Consider the following 21836-nt stretch of genomic DNA (forward strand, 5'->3'; position numbering starts at 1 on the left):
GTTTTTGAATCCTTCCCAAGTCAAAGCAGTAACATCTCTGGTCTGTGATGCCACTTCCCACCAGATTCAGGCATCCTCTCTTAGCATATATGTGGCACAGGCCACTCTGTCATGTCCCTCTACCCTCATAAAATCAAAGATGGTAGTAATCATGGTCATCCACTGTTCAGCCTTCAGTGGATCAGGTCCTCCCTCAAAGATCGGGGGCTGTTGTTTCCTGAACCGCTCGTACAACGGCTCCCATCTGTTCCCAACCTCTATTGGTTGTACAACCGGTACCACTATAGGTGGCACAATAGGGGCAGCACTCCCTGATGGAGTCTGCTGTCGCAAGATTCGAATCTGTTCATCCTGGCTCTGTAGTCGTGCTTGCATGTCTACCATAAGCTACTGCCAGTTCTCAGGGACTGGCAGAGGGGTCTGGCCCTGGTCATCATCTCTAGTCTCAGACCTGGTGCCGGCTAGTCGTGTAGATTTTCTTGGACGCATAATTATCCAAGTCAATCTACAATCAACGACTCGGTAGTCAGACTATGATGACATGGTAATAATCCTTCCATGACCCACCATTAGAACCCTAAACATTCACAAACAATCAAAATATAACAGTTCATCCAATTATCCAAATATTTTCATTCACATGCATAGCAGTGCTGATAAGCACGCCTCAGTTTCATCATGCAATAGTCAAGGGCCAGGCCCTATCAGTATCTCATGCTCCCTATTAATTAAGCAGATATCAACAGTCATATCTCATTCAGATCATTTAAACATATAGTCATGTATACGCAATTACCAAACCCTGAGTCGAGCTTGTCTTTCGCGGCGAATGTACATGTCCAACCAGTCTTCAGGAACCCTTAAACCTAGGATGCTCTGATACCAAGTTGTAACGCCCTGGATAGTCAAGACCGTTACACTGTGTGTTTATAAAGGTGCAAGACTTGCTAATCAAGTCATTTAATTTGTAACGTGTTACTGAAACTACAGTTGAACTAGGGTTAAAAGATTTTGGTCTCAAAAGCTTCACTTCTTATAAACAAACATTTTCTTTACATGGGATCCCAAAAGTAGTAAAGTTAAAAGACAGTCTACAAACTTGTAGGATAAAGGTACAGTTATTAGCCACTCTAAGACAAAACAGACAATTAAGCTTTTCTCGTCCTGTATCACTCCTCGGTCGTGGCGGCCGATCAGCTGACTATGTACATCCAGCCTCGAAACTCTCCATCTCAGTACTGATCCAACTTGCCCTTGCCTTTACCTGCACCATGTAGCACCCATGAGCCAAGGCCCAGCAAGAAAACACCATAACAGAGCATAATCATTAAGCAAACAACTAGATAACTCATACGGTATAAACATGTACTCAACAGTCCAAATATTCATGTTATTCAAGTATTCAGCATACCAAGTACATCATTTCATATCAATGATCAATTCACATATGATAACCAGGGTTAACGCCCTTAGGCCGCACCCTTTATTTATCCCACTGACTCCGACCCGCTTAAACCGAGCTAAATGAATATTAAGCTGTCCTCAGCTACTAGTGGCCGAGCCGCGCCCTGTGCACAAGTATTATTTACGGCACCCTTAGGCCTTTTATCACATGTCCCATGGAATAATACCATCTATAACATCATACAGATATATGGAGCTCTTAGTCCCATCACAAACACATACCCGGGTGCAGTTTTCTTACCTTTAGATTTCGATAGCTTTGTTCAATTTGATCCTCAAGCACGATCCCGTCTGAGCCCTAGCGTACACCTAGTCATAGCCATAGATCATAATCATCACCAAACCTCAAATCCAAAACCTAGCCTCGGGACCAATCACGAGCCCACGAGAAACCCTAATTCCACGAATCAAACCCCGAGCCCCCGAGCAAAAACCCTTAGAAATAACCCAAAAACCCCTTTCTGGGAACAGGGTAGCGCTACAGCGCCCTAAGGAGAGCGCTATAGCGCTACAAACAGAGCTAAAAAGGCTCTGGAACTTCAGGGCCTAGCGATGTAGCGTCGAGTGACTAGCGCTACATCGATAGTCACAGCACAACCCTGCACAGATTTTTCTCCTTCGAACTTTCCCGAGCCAAACCTTTCCAAAACTCAAACAAAACCTCAACCAAAATTCAAAACAAGCCTCCCAACATCCTCAACTCATCCCAAACAACCTAACCACAAACAATTCAATCACATGCACCCCAAAACACAAAATTCACCATGGCTGAACCTAGAGCTCAAAACTCAACATAAATCAACTGAAATCACAGAACTTAAACCAGAGTTTCTTACCTTTGATGGATGAGCTCAACCTAGGTTATCTTCCACACTTGCTTAGCATTCACCTCCTCAAAGCTTCAGCCTCAATTCCCTAGAATTCCCACCAAAACTCAGCTCAAAATCCATATTAATACTAAGAACCAGAAATTGAGTTACAACCTCAAGACCTTACCTCAAATGATGAGTAACCTCTGCCAATTCCTCAAGAAAAATCAAGGATCCTAGCCTCAAGCTCCTGCCCGAACTCTCTCTGAGTTTTAGCTCCAAGAGACCTCAAGAATTGGTGATGAGAAGCCTAAACCGAGAGAGAGAAAAGAGTCTCCCACTTTTCCTTTTTTCCTTCTACTTTTCTTTTTTTTCTTCAGACTTCCTTCACATTCTAGACATTACACAAAGGCATAAAGCAGAATTAACTCTTATCCCTTATAAGCCAAATGACCATGATACCCTCCCATAATTCCTAAGCCTTTAAATCAACCTAGGGGCATTTTGGTCATTTACTCCCAATTCCCGCCAATTCCTCGAGTGTCTCTAATATTTTCCACTTACTTCCCAACGACTAACTAATCACTAATTATATTCCTCAATATCCAAATAGACTCCAATATATTTTCTAAATCCCCAGAATTACCCCCAGCCTCGCCAAGCCGAGTATAAATCCCCGCCGTGACTTTTTCGCTGAACTGCTCACTAGGATTGCCTCGAGTCACAGATTACAAATATATCCACATAATAATGTGGTCTCAACAATTTATTTACATTTATGCCCTCAACGGGCTAAAATTACGATTATGCCCTTCTAACCTAATCAGGGCCTACATGCTTACTAATACACATAGTCATGCATCACAGATATTCAAATAATCATATAACATTCTTTTAATCATTAAATCACATATAATCCAGTTATGCCCTCCCGGCACACTAATCAAGGCCCTTAAGCCTCATTAGTAAATTTGGGTCGTTACAATATTGGTGGCCTAAAATGAAGAGGGATGTTGTAACGCCCTACTACCCAGGGACCGTTACACTGTGTATTTTAAATAGTGCTAAACTCGCTAAATGAGTCATTTGGCCATAATCATGTAACTACCTCAAGAAAATCCAATTGGTTGGGGTCCCAAAAATGCCCCCGGGGGTAAAATAGTCAAAATTCCCTTAATTTCCTCCTAATCTCACTAACTCCCAATATATCATAAAATAATCATTCACATTACCCAATAACATGGTAATGTACTAAATACCCAATATACTCCTTGACCACACTGAATCAAATATGGGTCCCGTTGTGACTTTCCCACTAGCTTGCTCCCTAGGATCGTCTTGTGTCGAGTAACCCAAATATATCCACATAATAATGTGGTCCCACACATATATCACATATATGCCAAATATACCCATAACGGGCCAAATTACGAAAATTTCCCTTTTAATCAGAAATGGGATCACATGTATATTTAATACACACAAACACATGCATATCAATTCATATTATAATATAACTCACATAATCACACATTGATACACATATATATCACATAATCACATAATTTCCATAATTTTTCATCTTGTCCCCTTAATCAAGGCCCTAACCCTTATTAGGTAATTTGGGACGTTACAAATGTGACTGGGTATGTGGCAAGGTGCCTGACCTGTCAGCAGGTCAAGGCTGAACATCAGAGGCCGACAGGGCTATTCCAGCCTCTGGATATTCCAGAGTGGAAGTGGGAAGACATCATGATGGCTTTCATGGTAGGATTGCCCAGGACAGTGGGCCAGCATGATTCTATTTGGATCATCGTGGATCGGTATACGAAATCAGCTCATTTTCTACCAGTAAGGACGAATTACAGTATTGACCAGTATGTAGATCTCTATGTGAGGGAGATAGTTCGCCTTCATGGGACTCCAAGGTCTATCATGTCTGATAGGGACCCTATCTTTACTTCCAAGTTTTAGGGAAGTTTGCAGAGGGCGATTGGTACACAGCTGAAGTTCAGTACAACTTATCATCCTTAGACCGATGATCAGTCTGAGAGGACTATCCAGATATTGGAGGACATACTAAGAGCATGTGTGTTGGACTTTGAAGGATCCTGGAGTAAATATTTGCCCTTGATAGAGTTTTCCTATAACAACAGCTACCAGTCTACCATTGGGGTGGTACCTTATGAGATGTTGTATGGTAGGAAGTGCAGATCGCCCTTTCACTGGGATGAGATGGGTGAGAAGAAATATTTGGGTATTGATGCAATTCAAAGGACCACTGAGGCTATCAAGAAGATTAGAGCTCGGATGCTCGCATCTCAGGGTAGACAGAAGAGCCATTTAGACCCGAGATGGAGGAACGTAGAGTTCCAAGTGGGAGAGTATGTCTTCCTTAGGGTTTCACCTCTGAGAGGGGTGAGGAGGTTTAGGAAGAAGTGCAAGCTGAGCCCTAGGTTTATGGGACCGTTTGAGATCCAGGAGAGGATCGGGCAAGTGGCTTATAGGTTGGCCTTACCCCTGCATTGTCTAGTGTGCATAATGTATTCCATATTTCCATGCCAAGGAAGTACGTGTCAGATGGAACTCATGTATTGAGTTATGAGGATCTGGAACTGGAGGCAGACTTGTCCTATGAAGAGCAGCCAGTTCAGATTTTAGATAGGAAGGACAAGGTCCTGAGGAACAAGACTATACCTTTAGTTAAGGTATTATGGAGGAACAACAAGGTCAAGGAAGCGACCTGGGAGCTGGAGGCAGATATGTAGACTCAATATCCTGAGCTGTTCAGGTAAAATTTCGAGGGCGAAATTTCCGTAAGGAGGGGATAGTTGTAACGTCCCTAAATTACCTAATAAGGCTTAGGGCCCTGATTAGGGGGCCAGGATGGAAATATATGGAATTATATATTTATTTGATATATTTGATTGTGATTATGTGAGTTATGTGATAATATAACTAGTAGTACATGTTTGGGGGTATTAAATATGCATGTGGGTCTGTTTCTTATTAGAAGGGCAACTTTCGTAATTTGGCTCGTTATGGGCATAATTGTATATATATATGTGATTATTATGTGGGTTTATTGGAGTTACTCGACATGAGACGATCCTAGGGAGCAAGTTAGCGGGAAAGTCACAACAGGATCCAATACCCGACTCAGGGCGAGTCAAGGGATATTTTGGGTATTCGGCATTTAATTGGGTTATCGGGTAATGGGAATGAACAATTGGGGATATATTTGATGTTAGTGATTTAGGAGGGAATATCCGGGAATTTGACCATTTTTCCTTCGAGGATATTTTTGGTACCTCGAGCCTCGGGATTAACTTAAGTGAAACTTAACCTTAGGAAACAAAAAGAAACACTCAGAAATACTCTACTGGCTGACTCACATACTGTAACGACCCAAAATCACTAATAAGGCTTAAGGGCCGTGATTAGTGTGCCGAGAGGGCATAATTGGTTTATATGTGATTTAAATTATTTTAATGCATGATTATGTGATAATCATGCTTATATGATTATATGTATATATGAGATACATGTTTATGGGTATTAATATGAATGTGGGGCCCTATTTAGCTTATAGGGGCATATTTGTAATCTTGGCCTGTTGAGGGGCATAAATGTGATTAAATGTTATAATTGTAAGGCCACATTATTATGTGGATATATATTTGCAGCATGCGGCTCAAGGCGATCCTAGGGAGCCAGTTAGCAAGAAAGTCACAACGGGACCCAATACTTGACTCGGGGTGAGTCAAGGGGTATTTTAGGTATTAGATATTTATTTTGGTTATCGGGTTATGAAAATAAATAATTGGAGATTTATTTGAAGTTAGAAAGTTTAGGAGGGAATATTGGGAAAATTTACCATTTTGCCCTCGGGGACGTTTTTGGTACCCCGAGCTTTGGGATTAACTCAAGTAACCTAAGTTAGATAAAACAAAACTAAGGGAAATAGGTAGAAACTCCTAAACCGACCCTTCCCTTTTTCTTAGCTCAACTCAGCTCACTCATCTCTTTCTTTCTCTCTCTCTTTCTCAAGCCAACCTTTGAAGCTAAAAAGGGATTTTGAGCTAGGGATTTCTTGAATTGAGGCTAAGGACTTAGGAATTAGCTTAGCAACTACTTGATGGATTTGTTCTTCAGTAAAGGTAAGTCTCTAATTATGGATTAAAACTTGAATTCTATGAATTGCTGGCTGTTTTAGGAGTTATAAAGCTTTTGGGTTTCAAGGATTGAAGTGTGATTTTGATGAGTCTTTAGGCTAGATTCCCTATGGGTTTTGTTGCTGAGAGTATAGTAGAACTATTGTGATAATTAAAGTATGTTAATGGGATGGTTTTGGGTTGAATTGAGTGAGGTTTGGCTGCTGGAAATGGTGAGTTTTTTGGGTTCGAAGGGGTCGGGTCGTGGCCCTGTTCTTGGTGTGCCGCGACCCTCTAGAGCAAATGGGAGCTAAAGTGAAGGGCGGGCCGCGACATGGGGAGTGCTGGGCCGCGGCCCGTGTCTGCTATTTGGGGAGGATGGGCCTCTAGTTGGAGGTGAGTCGCGACATAGGGGGCTTAGGGCTGTGGCTCTTAAGGACATTTTTGGCTTTGAGGAGGTTTTAGGTGCAGGAACCTAACCTAGGGTGCTCGAGATCGATTTCACTACCATGTTTGGTGGAATTTGATGTTCTGAAGGCTAGAACTTGGACTGAAAACCTTTATTCAATTATTATTGATGGAATCCCTTATCTTGGTTGTGACTAGGCGCACGCTAGGGCTCGGAAAAGGGATCGTGCTCAAGGGTCATTTCTCGTAATCGAAACGCTTGGAATTAAAGGTAAGAAAACTGCACCCGGTTGTGTGACTATGATGGGACTAAGGGTTCCCTATACTTGTATGCATTATTTTATGATGGTATTATGCCATGTGAATATGAAATAAATGGCCTAAGAGTGCCAGAATTAATATTGGCACACAGGACGCGGCTCAGCCACTGGTAGCTGAGGACAACTTAATATTCACTGAGCTCGGTTTAAGCCGACCGGAGTCAGTGAGGTAAACAGAGGGTGCGACCTAAGGTCGTCGACCCTGGATATTGTATGACTTGGTTATTAATATTGATTTGGTGAATTTGGTATGCTGAATGTCTGATTATGTGAATGCTATGGATTGCTGAGTATATGGTTATGCTTTATGAGTTATCTGATTATTATCATTGATCATGATGTGATATTAGTGTTTTCTTGTTGGGCCTTGGCTCACGGGTGCTACGGGTGGGTAAAGGCAAGGGTAAGCTTGATCAGCCCTGATTTGGAGAGCTCTAGAGGCGGAATGTACATAGTCAGCTGCTCAGCTACCACGATCGAGAGATGGACAGGAACAGGAGAACCTTAAATGTCTATTTTGCCCTTAGAGTGGCCAGTAGTTGCATATACCCTGGAATTTTGTAAACTTTCCTTTAAACTCTATTTCTTTTGGGATCCCATGTACGAAATGTTTACTTAAATGAAATATATCTTTTATGACCAAAATCTTTTAACCCTAGTTCAATTATAGTTTCAGTAACACGTTTCTAACTAAATGACTTGGTTAGCAAGTCTTGCACCTTTATAAACACACAATGTAATGGTCTTGGCTACTCAGGGCGTTACACACACACACACACTCTCTCTCTTTCTCTCTAAGCTTCCTTAAGCTAGTTTTGGAGAATTAATAAGGATTTTCTTAAAGAATTGTTGGCTGAAGGATAGGGAATTGAAGGCCTAGACTTGGGGGATTAGTTTTGTTGCAACTTGAGAGATTAACTTCCAATTGAGGTAAGCTTTAGATAATGTTTTCCATTGGAATTTTGTGTTGGTTTGGCTGTTTTAAGGTGTTCTTGAACTTTATAACTCAAGAGTTGAATTTGGTTTTTTAATGAGTTTTGTAACTAGGTTCTTATTGGGTTTTGCTGCTAGGAGGATGTTAGAATTATTATGGTGATTTAATTATAGTTTTGGGGTGAAATTGGGATAATTTAGGTTGGATTTGGTTGTTAGGAAATGGAGAAAACCTAGGTTCACAGGGCCAAGTCCCAGCTCTGTTCTTGAGGGGCCGCGACTCAGCTGAACCTAGGGCCCTAGGAGGCCTCTATCTGGGACGCGCGCTGCGACCCTCTTGGGCAGGTCACAGCCTGCATCCCTTTGGCAGAGGTAGAGGGCCTCAGATAAGAGGGGGCGTGCCACGACCCTCAAGGTTAGGTTGCGGCCCGCCTGGGCAATTTTGGCCTTGGCGAGTGTTTAATGATAGGAACCTTTTCCTTGGGGCTCGGGATCGATTCCACTACCCGATTTAGTGGAATTCGAGGCCCCAGAGGCTAGGACTCGGTCTAGAAGCCTTTATTTGCTCATTATTGATGGAATCCTATATTATGGTTGTGACTAGGGGCTTGGAACCGGGATTGTGCTCGAGGGTCATCCTTATTTTACGCTATACTCGGACCTTAGGTAAGAAAACTACACGAAATATGTGTTATATGTGATCCGGGCTTGGCCCAACTGTTATTAATAGTTATGATTAGGGCTTAGGCCCCTGAGAACGTTTATGTTTAAGCTATTGTTTCACATGTTGATTGATCTTACTTGAATGTTCTATATCTGCTTAAATGTTTCATGTTTGTTGCTTGGATTCTGTGGTTAGGGCCTGAGGCCCCGTTAAATAGGTATGATTAGTATTATGAGTACAGTTACTCGATGGTGTTATGTGATTAACATGCATGCGTACTAGTTTTGTTGGGATATGCCTATTCATATCTGTTTCTGATTTGAAGATTGAATACCTGGATCAGGGCTTGACTTATTAGTCAAGGACAGCAAAAGCGCGCTGCGCTCGTCGAAAGGCTTAGGCCTAAATTAGCAATGTACTATTACGTTTGCCGACCCTATGGTCGTTGAAAAACCAAAGGTGTTGAGCAAGCTCTATGGCTAGTTACTCAGAGCTAAGGGTGAGGGCCCAAGTGACTCTATGGTCACATAGCTAGGGCATAGGCCTCGGGGTTGGCTCTACGGTCAACTGTTCATGGCAGCGGCCCCAAATTGGTCTGATGACCATTTGTTTGTAACTAAATGATTGTATGTGTACGTTATTATTGTTGGACATGCTAGATAAGTATCTGGGAATCTGTTTTGTTGTGTTTATGCACATGTATAGTTTTCTTGTTGAGTCTTGGCTCACGGGTGCTTTGTGGTGCAGGTAAGGGGAAGGGATAGCTTGACCAGCCATGAGTTGGAGAGCTTTGGTGGCGGCGTGTACATATGCAGCTGCTCGACCACCACGGCCGATGATATCTCAGAGGAACTAGGATTGTAGCCCTGTTTTTGCCATTTAGGTCGATTGGATGTAATTTTTTATATACCTATGCTTCTTTAAGAATTTTGTTGTAATATTTTGGGATCCCATGAATGTATGAAACTTTTTAAAATAAAAGTCAACGGTTTCTTTGACCAAAATTTTTATCCCTAACCCTTGTCATCAACCTTAGTTGCACGTTTTAAGCCAAATGATTTGATTAGCAAGCCTGACACAATTTAAAGTACACAGTATAACGGTCCTGGATTAGGAGGACGTTACAACATAATTATCACATAATTATCTTAGCCCTGGAAAATTAATTCCTTGACAATTAAGTCATTTTCTCCTTTTTAAGTTTTTTCAATTATATTCATACCCTTGACATTGTAGTATAGAGGCAACTTGAGGACCATGGACCTATAATACTAAGCTTCAATAAATTAGATTATTAATTAAACTCTTTAATTAAATAGTTTTATTTATTAATTCTAATAGTACTCCACTATAAATATAGAATTGCACTATTAGTAATCATATAATTATATTTACAGAATTCTCTCGATTTGTCCATTGATATAATCACTTCATGTATGTCTATTATCCAATTTATTGGTTCACTAATTAGAGTTGGTCAATATTACCATTTTACCCTTTTAATTACCTCTCGTTCCTAAAGTACCATTAATTCATTAGTGAACCATTAATTTATAATCATACTTAAACCCACCCACCAAATAAAAAAACTGCACAAATCGCCCAAAAATTGCACAATCTGCGCGCCGTGTACCCTAGTTTAAGTACTTTTGATGACCTTTTAAAAAAAATACAAAGGTACCTTTGATGACCTCATATATGTTTTTTATGTGTTGAAATTTTTAGCAAAATTGAAGGCTAAGACTAGTCCTAGGCTTGTCTAATATAATAAATAGATAATTTAAGCTTTTAGCTTAAATGAATTAGGTGTGCAATACCACAATAACTACCATGTGTCTCTTTTTTTTTCAGACCCTTGGATGACATATCAATTGCCTAAACAACACCCGTATTCCTAGGGCTTTAGGCAGCACCCCTACATATATTCAGCTTATTTTTTGTTATCTTCCCTATATATGTATATTTTTTTTAAAAAAAATCGTATAAAGCTTTTTAAAAAATTTCGTAAATCTCAAATAATAAACCGTTTAAAAGGAAGGGACTGTATAATTCGAATTTCTTTTACATTGAAGGTGCAGTGTGTAATTTTTCCTTACACATAATTATCCTTTTTTTCATATACATTTCAAAATTCAAAGAATAACTTAACATCTTATGAACACAATTCAGAGAAAAAGTGAGTTAGTAGAACCCATTACACAATGGTAAATTGCTACCACTTTCAGTTTGATTTGATTGTGAAAAAAAGTCTGTACAGGGCTGTATAATGTATTGCACCAGCATCTCTTTTGGACTAAAGTCAAACTTTGACTTCTGCCCTTCACAAAAATTTATGAAATTTTTTCAAGTTGAACAACTCGCGGCAGCTTTAGATACATCCAAATGGTTAAGTCTACATGTACCAAGTAGGACTTCTGGAAGCTCATCCTCTGTATTAGCCTGCAAACAAAGTAGATTTCAGCTGGTGCGAATATCAAAATAAAGTAAAAGCAAATATATCCAAAGTCACAATACTAAACTCTCCTTTGCTTTTTAGTTCTTCATTGACCTGACCATACATTTGGACTTGGATGTAACCTTAATTGATAAAGTTTAGTAAAAGAGGAAAGCTTTTTATTTTTTTAATACCTGTATCAAAAATGCCATTTCTATGACCAAATTGCTGAGGTAGCCAAGAACAAGATTGGCCACTCCCCTTGCGACTGTTGAAGACCCCACATCAACTTCAAGCTAGTATCCATCAAAATTTCATAGTTAGAGAATAATACCATGATAACTAGATAATGAACACCTCAACAAAGATTCTAAAGCAAAACTTTTTTGTGCTTATGGAGAAGAATTGGAGTAAATTTACCTCCAAGTAGTTCTTTCCTCGAAAATAATGTACCTCGAGCGCATGACCTATCAAACAAGCTTTCTTGCCTACACTTTGCTTGACAATCCATGATCCCTGAGAAAAACAAACATACTCTAAGCAATGAAAAAAATATACATGACTACTAAGCTCTAACACATATATTTTGTATATATTCATGCAAATATATTTGTAGTGCTATGCATGAGTTTGGTACTTACCTGAGAGATGTATGGAATGAGCTTAAATCTTGAATTTCTATAGACATCATCTCCATTGACAAAGCTATGTAGAGAAGGATTCTCTTCTAGAGGAGTTTTCAACATGTAATAAAAAGCCAAGGTATGCATGGGTGTACCCGGGATCTGAAATGGTAATAAGTTTGTGCTATTGGTGATCACATATCATAATGTTTATGATCAACATGACATTTTGTAAGAGACACTCACTTGAAAGTTGACAATAATGAAGAATTCCGGTGAATCTAGATTTGCAAACTTCTGCATAATGAAACTAACTATTACTTTCTTTTAATCAGAACTATGAAACTGTTTATATTGGTATATATGTAAATACACTTATACAGGATTATATTATTATTACAGAACTATACTAATATATATGTATATATTTTTTTTTTCCTTGTGAGAAAAACTATCATGATATGATTTGCTCAAACCTGAACAATACTATTAGGCCGGCAACCAAGATCATCTTCTCGCTTGTCTGATCTCATCCAGTCTGCACCAACCATTTGCATTAAGGTGCCTTTTGCCTTGACCTGGTGTGGAGAAAACATATTTATTTCATTATTGGAGAAAAATAATATTAACTATTTCATTTTCAAAGAAGAAAAAGAAAAATAAGTTTATAATACTTTTCCTTCTAATGTTTGAAGAAAGTTCAACCTCAAATTCTTAATTTAAATTTCTGACAGGAGAAATCTTTACTTATCACAACAAAACCTTAGTCCGAAGTACTTGGAGTTTCTAATGCAAATCATGTTTTGAAACGCTGTCTTTGCATTATAACTCATCCCAACATGTCTCCTCTCAAATTCAGGCCCAGATTTTCTCCAAGTAATGTCACGAAATAACTTCTTCCCCGGTTCTTTTAATTATTTTCTAATTCCATATCCTCGTATAAAATTTTCACGACACAACCTTATGCCTTAATATGTATCCTCCCCAGTATCACCTACCAATTTTGATCTTCTAATAATTTTTCTACTTCTTATGAAATAAAGTAACAGAATAAAACAGATTTACCTTCTGATGGTCTTGTAAATAATTTGGTCCACGTATTAGAAACAATGAAGGATCACCTTCTGCCCAACTGCCAGGTAAAGCACAAGTTGGGTCCTTGTGAAGAGTAGCTCCATAGAAACATGATATGCTGTCTTCCCTAGCCACTTCTTGTAAATCCATATAACCCTTCTTCTGAGCTGCAGCGAAAGGAATCCCATCCTCAATCAAATACACTAAAATCATACAATATCTTTTGAAGAATTTGGTGGAAAAAACTAGACTGACCTCTGAGGTCTTGAATTTTTTTAACAAAAACAGCAGCTGATGAGAGTTTTGGCTGAATTATGTTCTGTACATGTCAATGAGGAAACCAATTTCAATAAGAGCTGATAACAAATGAACTCATGTGATCCCATATATGCTTTACATCACAAAATAAAAAATCCATGGAATAACTCTGTGATAACATATGATATGACAGATGGTAAGTGTGTATTTTGTTTTTCGTATTTGTCCAATATGAAGTACCAGTGAATGTCCTTGATTATCAAGATCTGTCAAATTTGAGTGGATTATAAAATGAAGGAAAACAAATTTCTAAAACATCCATTTGGAGTATTCTAAATTCCCTCTAGGAATCATCTTATACACACAGGAAAAGTATATGCATTAGTCACTTGGAAGTTGAGGGTTCATATTTTATGATCAGTAAGTACCGGAGAGTTCTCTCCTGCACTCAGCTCTGATTGCCATTCATTGTCATATTGGTCACATTCTGTTGGTTCAGGAACATCAAAAAACTCATCTGCAGCATCATTCAAATCCATCAAGCTTTTACGACCAGAAACTTTTTCCACCTCATCTTCCACTGAAGAAGCCTCATTCATCTTCCTAGTATCTTCAGTCTTGATACCTTCCTTTCCGGTACTCCGTGGCATTCCAGTCTCTCTTGTCAATTCTTCAGCTAAGAGTTTAGAAGAATCTTTAGACTTGACTCTGAACAGCTCTCTCAGTGCTGTAAATTGCGAAACACATATAATTAACACTGGATGGATGCACAGTGATGGAAAGGAATAATTCATAGTTAAAAGTGAATTAGTACCGGCGAGTCTCTCAACCATACGGATGGTTATTGATCTTGCAGATGATGGACGCAAGTATAACTTCCAATACTTCCAGTCAATAGAAAGCATGTGTTTTACGAGTGATTGTTTCCCTTGATTCACCGGTGTTATAACGAATCCCCCGCCTGCATATTTGTATAATAGTATCTTCTTAAATGAATTGTTCCAAATGAAACTTGAAACTCAGTTGCACATATATATGAAGATTGAAACAAATGAGATTTCGACCAACTATGCATCTCTAACAAAATAATACAGAGACAGTTCTGGACGAGGATTATGTTCATTCCAATTTCTAGTCAAAGACTCAATTTACACTGAATAGCACAAAGGAGTTACAAGTCTCATCATCCAACAATTTTTTTTTCATGAATGTGTACTCCATTCGCAAACTAATTCATGAAAATAATGAAATAAAAGAAATGAAGATCTTCCATGACCATCTTGCGGTATGAAATGGACGAATCCTCAAATTAAAGCATACATTACTTTTAAGGCAAGCACGGACATAGCCTTTCTGTGGTAGACACTTCTTGTGAAACACCGAATGGTAAAGAATTACTGCAATCACATGGTAAAGAAAGTAAGTGCCATATTATAATAATGGCTTCACATTCATTTGGATAAGATTCTAATGTTCTCTAGAAATATTCTACCGTATGTTCCATCGTCCTCTCTTCTCCAATACCGACACAACAGTAAATCTCTTCGTTTCATCCCCCTGCAATGCAAACCACTATGTCTTAACAATGAAATACTCAGCTCTTGATAAATGAAAGGATTTCCTCATATGAAGTTCCAAGTCTGACCAAGGTAGCCAATCGCTGTATAACTGCTTGTGAACTATATCAGTATGACCATCAAGGTGCTCCACCACGCTGCCCCGGTAGAAACAGAAATCCCATCTGAGAAATACTCCACGATTCAGACATTCTACAATAGACACTTGACAACAATGCAATACTCCTAGTTGATGAATCTACACTTTGTAAGAGTAAAAAAAAAATGCATATGCTAATCATTAAGTTAGTTGAAAATGTTTGATTATGTGTAGGCTTTCAAGGAATTATAAAAACTAAAAACTTCAGAACATGTCTATGATCGTACTCTGATCTTGAGGACCCAAGAGACATGAGAGTTCGAAAAATCCCCTCTGAAGTCCCCTCAACTAAGCATACAGCCATTATAGCTGGATGATCATCCCAATGCTGCAAATGAAAAAGATTGTCAACTTAGATAAAAAAAAAAAAAAAAAAAACATTAGGTGATTCAACAGAGAAACTTACTCTCCCACGAGAATCCCAATCTTTTGACTCTTTGAAAAGCCTCAAGCCTGAAAAGACAATGCACTTAATTGTAGTTGTAAAACATACATATTTGGCTACTTGAATAAAGATATACGAAAAACTTTAGTCTTACCATTTTGACAACCAAAAATCTTCCACGGTGAGGGAGCAATAACATCAGATGCCATTGCCTCTGTATTAAGAATGGAAGAAAACGTCCAATCTATTGAGGTTTTACGGTGTGGCCTCTTCGAACCACCCAATCTATCAAGACAAGACAAGTGTTATATTGAATCATTCATTTAGACTAGAACAATACATACTATACACTGAAAAACTCGTTGTTTTGTGAATGGAATTAAACAGGCGCACCTTATAGTTGGCCATTTTCTCTTGGAACAAGCCACAAAATCGTCTTGACATTCCTGCAAGGAAATTAAAATATGAAGCTCATGCCATGTTGAAACACACTCACTGGTTCAATTTAAAAGATTTGAACCTTTGATGCAGCATCTTGCAGAGATCGAATCCATCTTGCTGCTTCCTCTGGACTACTAGCCCCCAACTACAAAATTCAAAATTTTATTAGTTTCCAAATTCTGTGTGTGAGATAAGACAATTTTAAATAACGAACTTGACTTAGAATGTAATGATATCCCACCTTAAGCTGATCATTATGATTGGAAGTATTGTATAGTGTGAAGATAAAGAGGACCTGCAAATGACAAGTAGTATTGAAATAGATAACAATTTTTCTTTCTTAAAAAAAATGGAAAAAGCTGGAAGGGAAAATAGCATAAGAAAGCACAAGAATTTGAGCCATGAATTACTCACATACCTAATCATTCCAGCTACTTCTAGAATCAGATAGTAAAAAAATACTCATAAAAACTTGGTACATCGATAATCTGTTTAAATTTGGAATTTAGGGAGAAAAAAAAAACTAAAAGGAATTTATTGGATTCAAATAAAAATAATAAAATATATTTTTATAAAATTTGACAGTTAGATTAATTGTAATTTTATAAAATTTAGAATATTAATAGCTATGTTTAAAAAAATCCATTGTAAAATTTTAAGAAAAAATGTGTATGTTTTTATCTTTTTTCTAATATTTTTCTGTCACAAATGTTTTTCTAAAATAAATTGGAGTTCTAAACAAAGCCTTGAAGTGCATACTTTTCTATGAATACTCTCCCTTCCATTATCTGTAACCCGAATGCATGAGTCTATTATTGCACTTTTGACTGGTTCCTGCAAAATCCACAAGATTCAGTGATATCAAATTCCTCTAATTTGTAAGCTATATTTTAAAATAATATGTATGATTGGAAGGACCACAAGAAATGAAAATTCAAGCAAATAGGACCAATATTATCATGTCGCTAATTCATTAAATCATATATCTATCTTCAATTTGGACTCTTTAGTTTCAAATACCATATTTCTAGTTCCCACTATTATAAGGTCAATTTGATACTGAAACTGTACCGGACAACAATTTTTGTTTTGTTGTGTTTTGTTTTGACTCTTTTTTTTAAAAAAAATATATCATTAGGTCATCCTAAATTGAACAAAAAATAAAAAAAACACATGAAGCTGATATGACAGTCAATTCAGAGTTTGTTACAAAACGACATTAATTTTTGGATTCACAAAGAATAGATAGAGACAAAATTGAATTCACCATGATGATTTTCATGTCAAAACAAAGTTAACAGAAAGATACAAAACCTCACGACACAAATACAGATACAGGGGTAATCAACCATACTTATATGAACGAATATACGTACGTAGGTGTTTTGTCAAAAAGAGTTCATGAATTCATTTTGTTTTATTAGAAAGAAGAAGAAGAAGAAGAAGAAGAAGAGAGGTTACCTCGTTTTGAGACATGGGTATGGCCTTGAAGCTCCTAAGAGAATGATCCTTAAGAATGAAGTACCTTTTGCGTGAATATTGTAAACCAAACCGATTGAAACGAATGATATGAAGCCAACCCTCCATTTCTCCTTCACTTTGAGAGATAGCCATTTCACCAATTACAAGCTTGAGTTCATGGCAATGGCAAGCAATGGGGATGGCGTATGTATGTGTGTATGTATGTACCTTATTTATATAAATATATATGAAGTTGATGAAAAATCAATTGTATTTATTAAGGGTTTTTGTTCATTTTTATAATGATATAATTGTAATGGTAATATAAATGGGAGAAGTTGGGAGATGATCCTCTGATCCCACAAGAGGGAATCAGAGAATCAATTGCTGAAAATTCTAGTCCCCGGATTGCTCTGCTCTTTCTTTTGATTTCTTCTCGGTTTTAAATAACTGATTTTGACGTATTGTTATTTACAACCCATTCGTCACGTCAATTTCCCATAGCGCCCTCCTCTTTTTCTCTCTAACACTCATCTAGCAAAATAATAGCTCATTAAATATAATATTTTAATAAATATATTTGATTATTACTTGTAATATATATTTTCTAAAATAACCCATCATTACCGAACAAATTTATAGTTCAAAAGCCAGCTATTTTTCTTTTTGAAATGATGAGGGAAAACAGAAAAGTTGGACGGATATTACTTATTAGTTCAATTAAAAAAAATTCTATATATATTTTCAATTTTTCATAATATACAAAAATAAACCAAAAATTATATATTGACAGATGGATCTGGAAGATTTCATTAAACGGTTGATAAATGATGAAATGCATAGACCCGAAAGTTTAAATCGACACGTATGGCCCCAAATATATACTTACTCACTCACTTGTATCCATACTATACCTCAATAATAATAAACAAATTAGGTGTTAAACTTGATTTATGTCAACACAACATGTTTTCAACGACCAGAAGCACTACAGCATTCAATGCAATATTTATTACCATAAACAAAGAAAAGAGAGAAAGAAAATATGTATTTAAGAAAGAGAAACTTTTTATTGGTACAAATATTCAATTAGTCAGGCACTTTTTCAGCTAAAATGTTTGAAGTGAGGACTATATGGATCGTAAATTAATCAGGCTCGTGATAAATAGTATTTCTTTTAAGAAAAGAAAGGGGTAAAAAGGTAATTGGAAGTGAATGAGACACTCTATCTTCATTAAATTTCCAACTTGGGAGTCCAACAAGACTGAAGAGACAGATTTGTTTGAATTATTAGATAAGATAATGATGTCTTGTAAAGTAATTATATCAGACAATAATCATGATTAACAAACAATATTGGGAAAATCTCGGTTGCTCCTAGAAAGGGTTATATTGGTGCACACTCTCTAATTTTCAACTTGGAAAAGTATTTTTAGCATAATTTTTTTTTATGAAGGTGAATATTGTAATTATTTAGAGTATTTTGTAATTTTTTTAAAAATTTTAAATAATTTACAGTGTTAAAAAATAAAATTAAAATAGTTTGTTGCACGCGTGACTATTTTTTATACACATAGAAAGTAATTTATTTTAACATTATTTTCGGCCCTGTAAATTATTCATAATTTCCTAAAAATTTATCGGATGCTATAAATAATTACAATATACGCGACCATGAAAAAACCAACAATATATATACAGATTACTATTTAATATTTAAATGTTTTGGTAGTTCTCCGATGCATCCTATCTAGTTTTTTGCTTGGGAAGTATTTTCGACGCAGATTTTTTTATGATCATGTATGTTATAGTTAATTAGGGCATCATGCAATTTTTTTGGAAATTACGAATAATTAAAATGTAGAAAACAAAGTTCAAATAGTTGGTTGTATGCGTGACTATATTTTTTATGCGCGCGGAAGGTAACATGTTTAAACCTTATTTTCAGCACTATAAATTATTCAGAATTTTCTGAAAATTTGCATGATACTCTAAATAACTACAATATACACGGTCTTAAAAAAAATCGCCGAAAATACTTCCCAAGCCAAAAACACCAAGGGGTGCATTGGTGTGCCCCTTTTTGGGGGATGCATTAGAGAATCCTCCTAAATATTTATACAAGTAAAAGACCAAATATCTCTAGGGAAAATCTCAAGGGCACTCCCCAAAAAGAGGCATACCGCTACACCCCTCTCTACTTTTTGGCTCGGGAAGTATTTTTTGTACAATTTTTTTATGACCGTGTATATTGTAGTTATTTAGAATATCCTAAAAATTTTCATTAAATTTTGAATAATTTACAGTGCCGAAAAACAAGGTTCAAATAGTTTGTTTCATGTGTGACTTTTTTTTATGCGCGTGAAAAGTAGCTTATGTGAATATTGTTTTCGGCACTGTAAATTATTTAGAATTTCTAGAAAATTTACAGGATACTCTAAATAACTACAATATATAAGTTCATAAAAAAATTACGTCAAAAATACTTCTCAAACAAAAAATTAAAGAGAAGGTACACTGGCATGCTCCTTTTTAACGATGTAGCGGAGAACTACCCTATACTTTAATCTTCTTAGTTTTTTATTGTTATTATTTAACAGGATAAAAATGGTATAAATAGAAAAATGTTGCTGTCGTTTATTACTAAATAAGAATTTTGAGCTGTAAAAAGCATACAAGTGGTTGGTTCCTAATCAATTCTTTCCCAGGATCTGAAATCTATGTTTCTCTCCTCTTTCTATTCTCCTTTGTACTTAGTCAATCGAAGTTGACGATTATTCTTTTATTTATTTTCTAGTGCCAAAAATTTAGAAGAGAAAATTAACTTCCCTTAATGGTTAGGTATAGGTCAATCTCTTATTGAAATGAGATACTAAGCAAGAAAGCAATTAGTGCACTAACCCCCAAGTATTAGTAATGAATGTTGATATAGACTTATTCTATTGGTAATACCAAAGTGACAAAATCCAACGGACACAATCCACATTTCAACTCTGTCTTCTATGTCTCAATGCAAAGAACGTCACATGAATATATTAAATAATAATAATTTGCATGTAGGTAAGTCTTTAATGTGGCATGACTGTAATTTAGTGTCAGTGATCATTCAACTTCAATATATATTTTTGTTTTACTCAACCTAATATTAATGTTGCAAGCAACTTATATACAAATATTTATCTCTTTACTCAAATTGCTGTACAAAACATTATATATTGTCATATTGATCTCATTCACACTTAGTTTGTACCCTTGAAATCAGGTGCATGTATATGTAGATAATGCTACAATGTTGAAATTTAGCTCATCAAAGCAAAGAGGTTGGAAGTTGTGATATAAAAAAACGTAGTAATATGACAATTTACCTTTCTCTATTTTGTTTAGATATTCATTTGGAAATTTGTCAAAAACTTTAAAAATATATATAAAAAATATAAAATCTTACTAAAATACGGAGCGATAGAATTGTAAATATGAAAAGAACAAAATACAATTTTTTTTTTTTTTGTAAACAACTTTCACAATTTCCTAAACAATATTTACATATTAATTTATAACAAAAAAAAATCTATCTTTGTAACAAAAGTATTTCATATATAAAAATATATTTCTCTGATCTTTAAATAAATAATTTATAAATATACAATTTTTTATTGTAATAAAATTTACAACACTAATTTTAGAATTTTAAAATATATTTTTGTAACAAATATTGACATAAATATAATAAATTTAGGGTTTTTTTTCAACTACATTCCTCATTCTTTACACTTTGTAACACTTAGGTTCCTAAATATTATTTTTATTTCTTTTCCTTCAAAATACATAAATAAAATATATAAAATGATAAATCAATCTTAACAAAAAATTGGACCACTTCATTTATGATAATACCAAACATGACATTAAAAATATATATTTTTTCATAGCATTTTAAATTTTTGTTAATAGTTTTACAAATTAAATTATTTTTTCATTAAAAAATTCTTACCTATATTTTTTTAATATTAAGAACTGAACTATTACGAGATTATTAATATTTATCATGTACTTATTTATTTTCATTTTGCAAATTTGTTCTATAATGCAACTTATAAGTAATCATATATCTTCTATATAAAAAATGTGTTGATAACATAAATTCTTAGTTTTAACGGGTTGTTTTGTTAACTTTAACGAAATATTATAAATATTTAACTGAATATATCTTTAAAACTAACTAAAATATATATTTATTAATTATATTAATATAAGACTACATATATAATAATTATATTAATCTAAATTCATGTTATAAAATATCAGTATTATAATAATATATAATACAAAATTAGATATTTAATAGTTATATTAATATAAATTTAAATGTTATAAAATATTATTATGATAATAATATATAATCCTAATTTTTTTATTAATTATATTAATATGAATTCAAATATTATTATAATAATATTTAATACAGGATTAGATATTTAATACTTATATTAATATATATTTAAATATAATAAAATATCATATATGTTTAAAAAAAATTATCATATTATATATATTTAAAAAATCATAAACAATGTTTTGGTTTAATTTTTCATTTAATATGTTTATGTCATTCTTTTACATATAATAATGTTTATTTATTTGAATTTTATATGACAATGATACAAATTTAATAAAATATTAATAGATTCTATA

General features: G+C 35.4%; 1 protein-coding gene across 1 annotated transcript; it reads right to left on the bottom strand.

The window, feature by feature from the left end:
* Nucleotides 1–10763: 10763 nt before the first annotated feature.
* LOC133798589 (protein ENHANCED DISEASE RESISTANCE 2-like) lies at nt 10764–17558 on the bottom strand. The gene is made up of 21 exons (XM_062236962.1): nt 17145–17558; nt 16443–16517; nt 15925–15978; nt 15763–15828; nt 15636–15688; nt 15397–15527; nt 15264–15310; nt 15085–15185; nt 14787–14882; nt 14634–14698; nt 14467–14538; nt 13956–14102; nt 13570–13868; nt 13139–13202; nt 12875–13050; nt 12286–12387; nt 12056–12106; nt 11828–11971; nt 11607–11702; nt 11381–11482; nt 10764–11191 (listed from the first exon to the last, which is right to left on the bottom strand). The coding sequence occupies exons 1-21, from the start codon at nt 17295–17297 to the stop codon at nt 11096–11098; spliced, it is 2190 nt and encodes a 729-aa protein (XP_062092946.1). The 5' UTR covers nt 17298–17558; the 3' UTR covers nt 10764–11095.
* Nucleotides 17559–21836: the final 4278 nt, after the last annotated feature.

This window comes from Humulus lupulus, chromosome 8 (genome assembly GCF_963169125.1).
Source record: "Humulus lupulus chromosome 8, drHumLupu1.1, whole genome shotgun sequence".
Classification (NCBI taxonomy): Eukaryota; Viridiplantae; Streptophyta; class Magnoliopsida; order Rosales; family Cannabaceae; genus Humulus; species Humulus lupulus.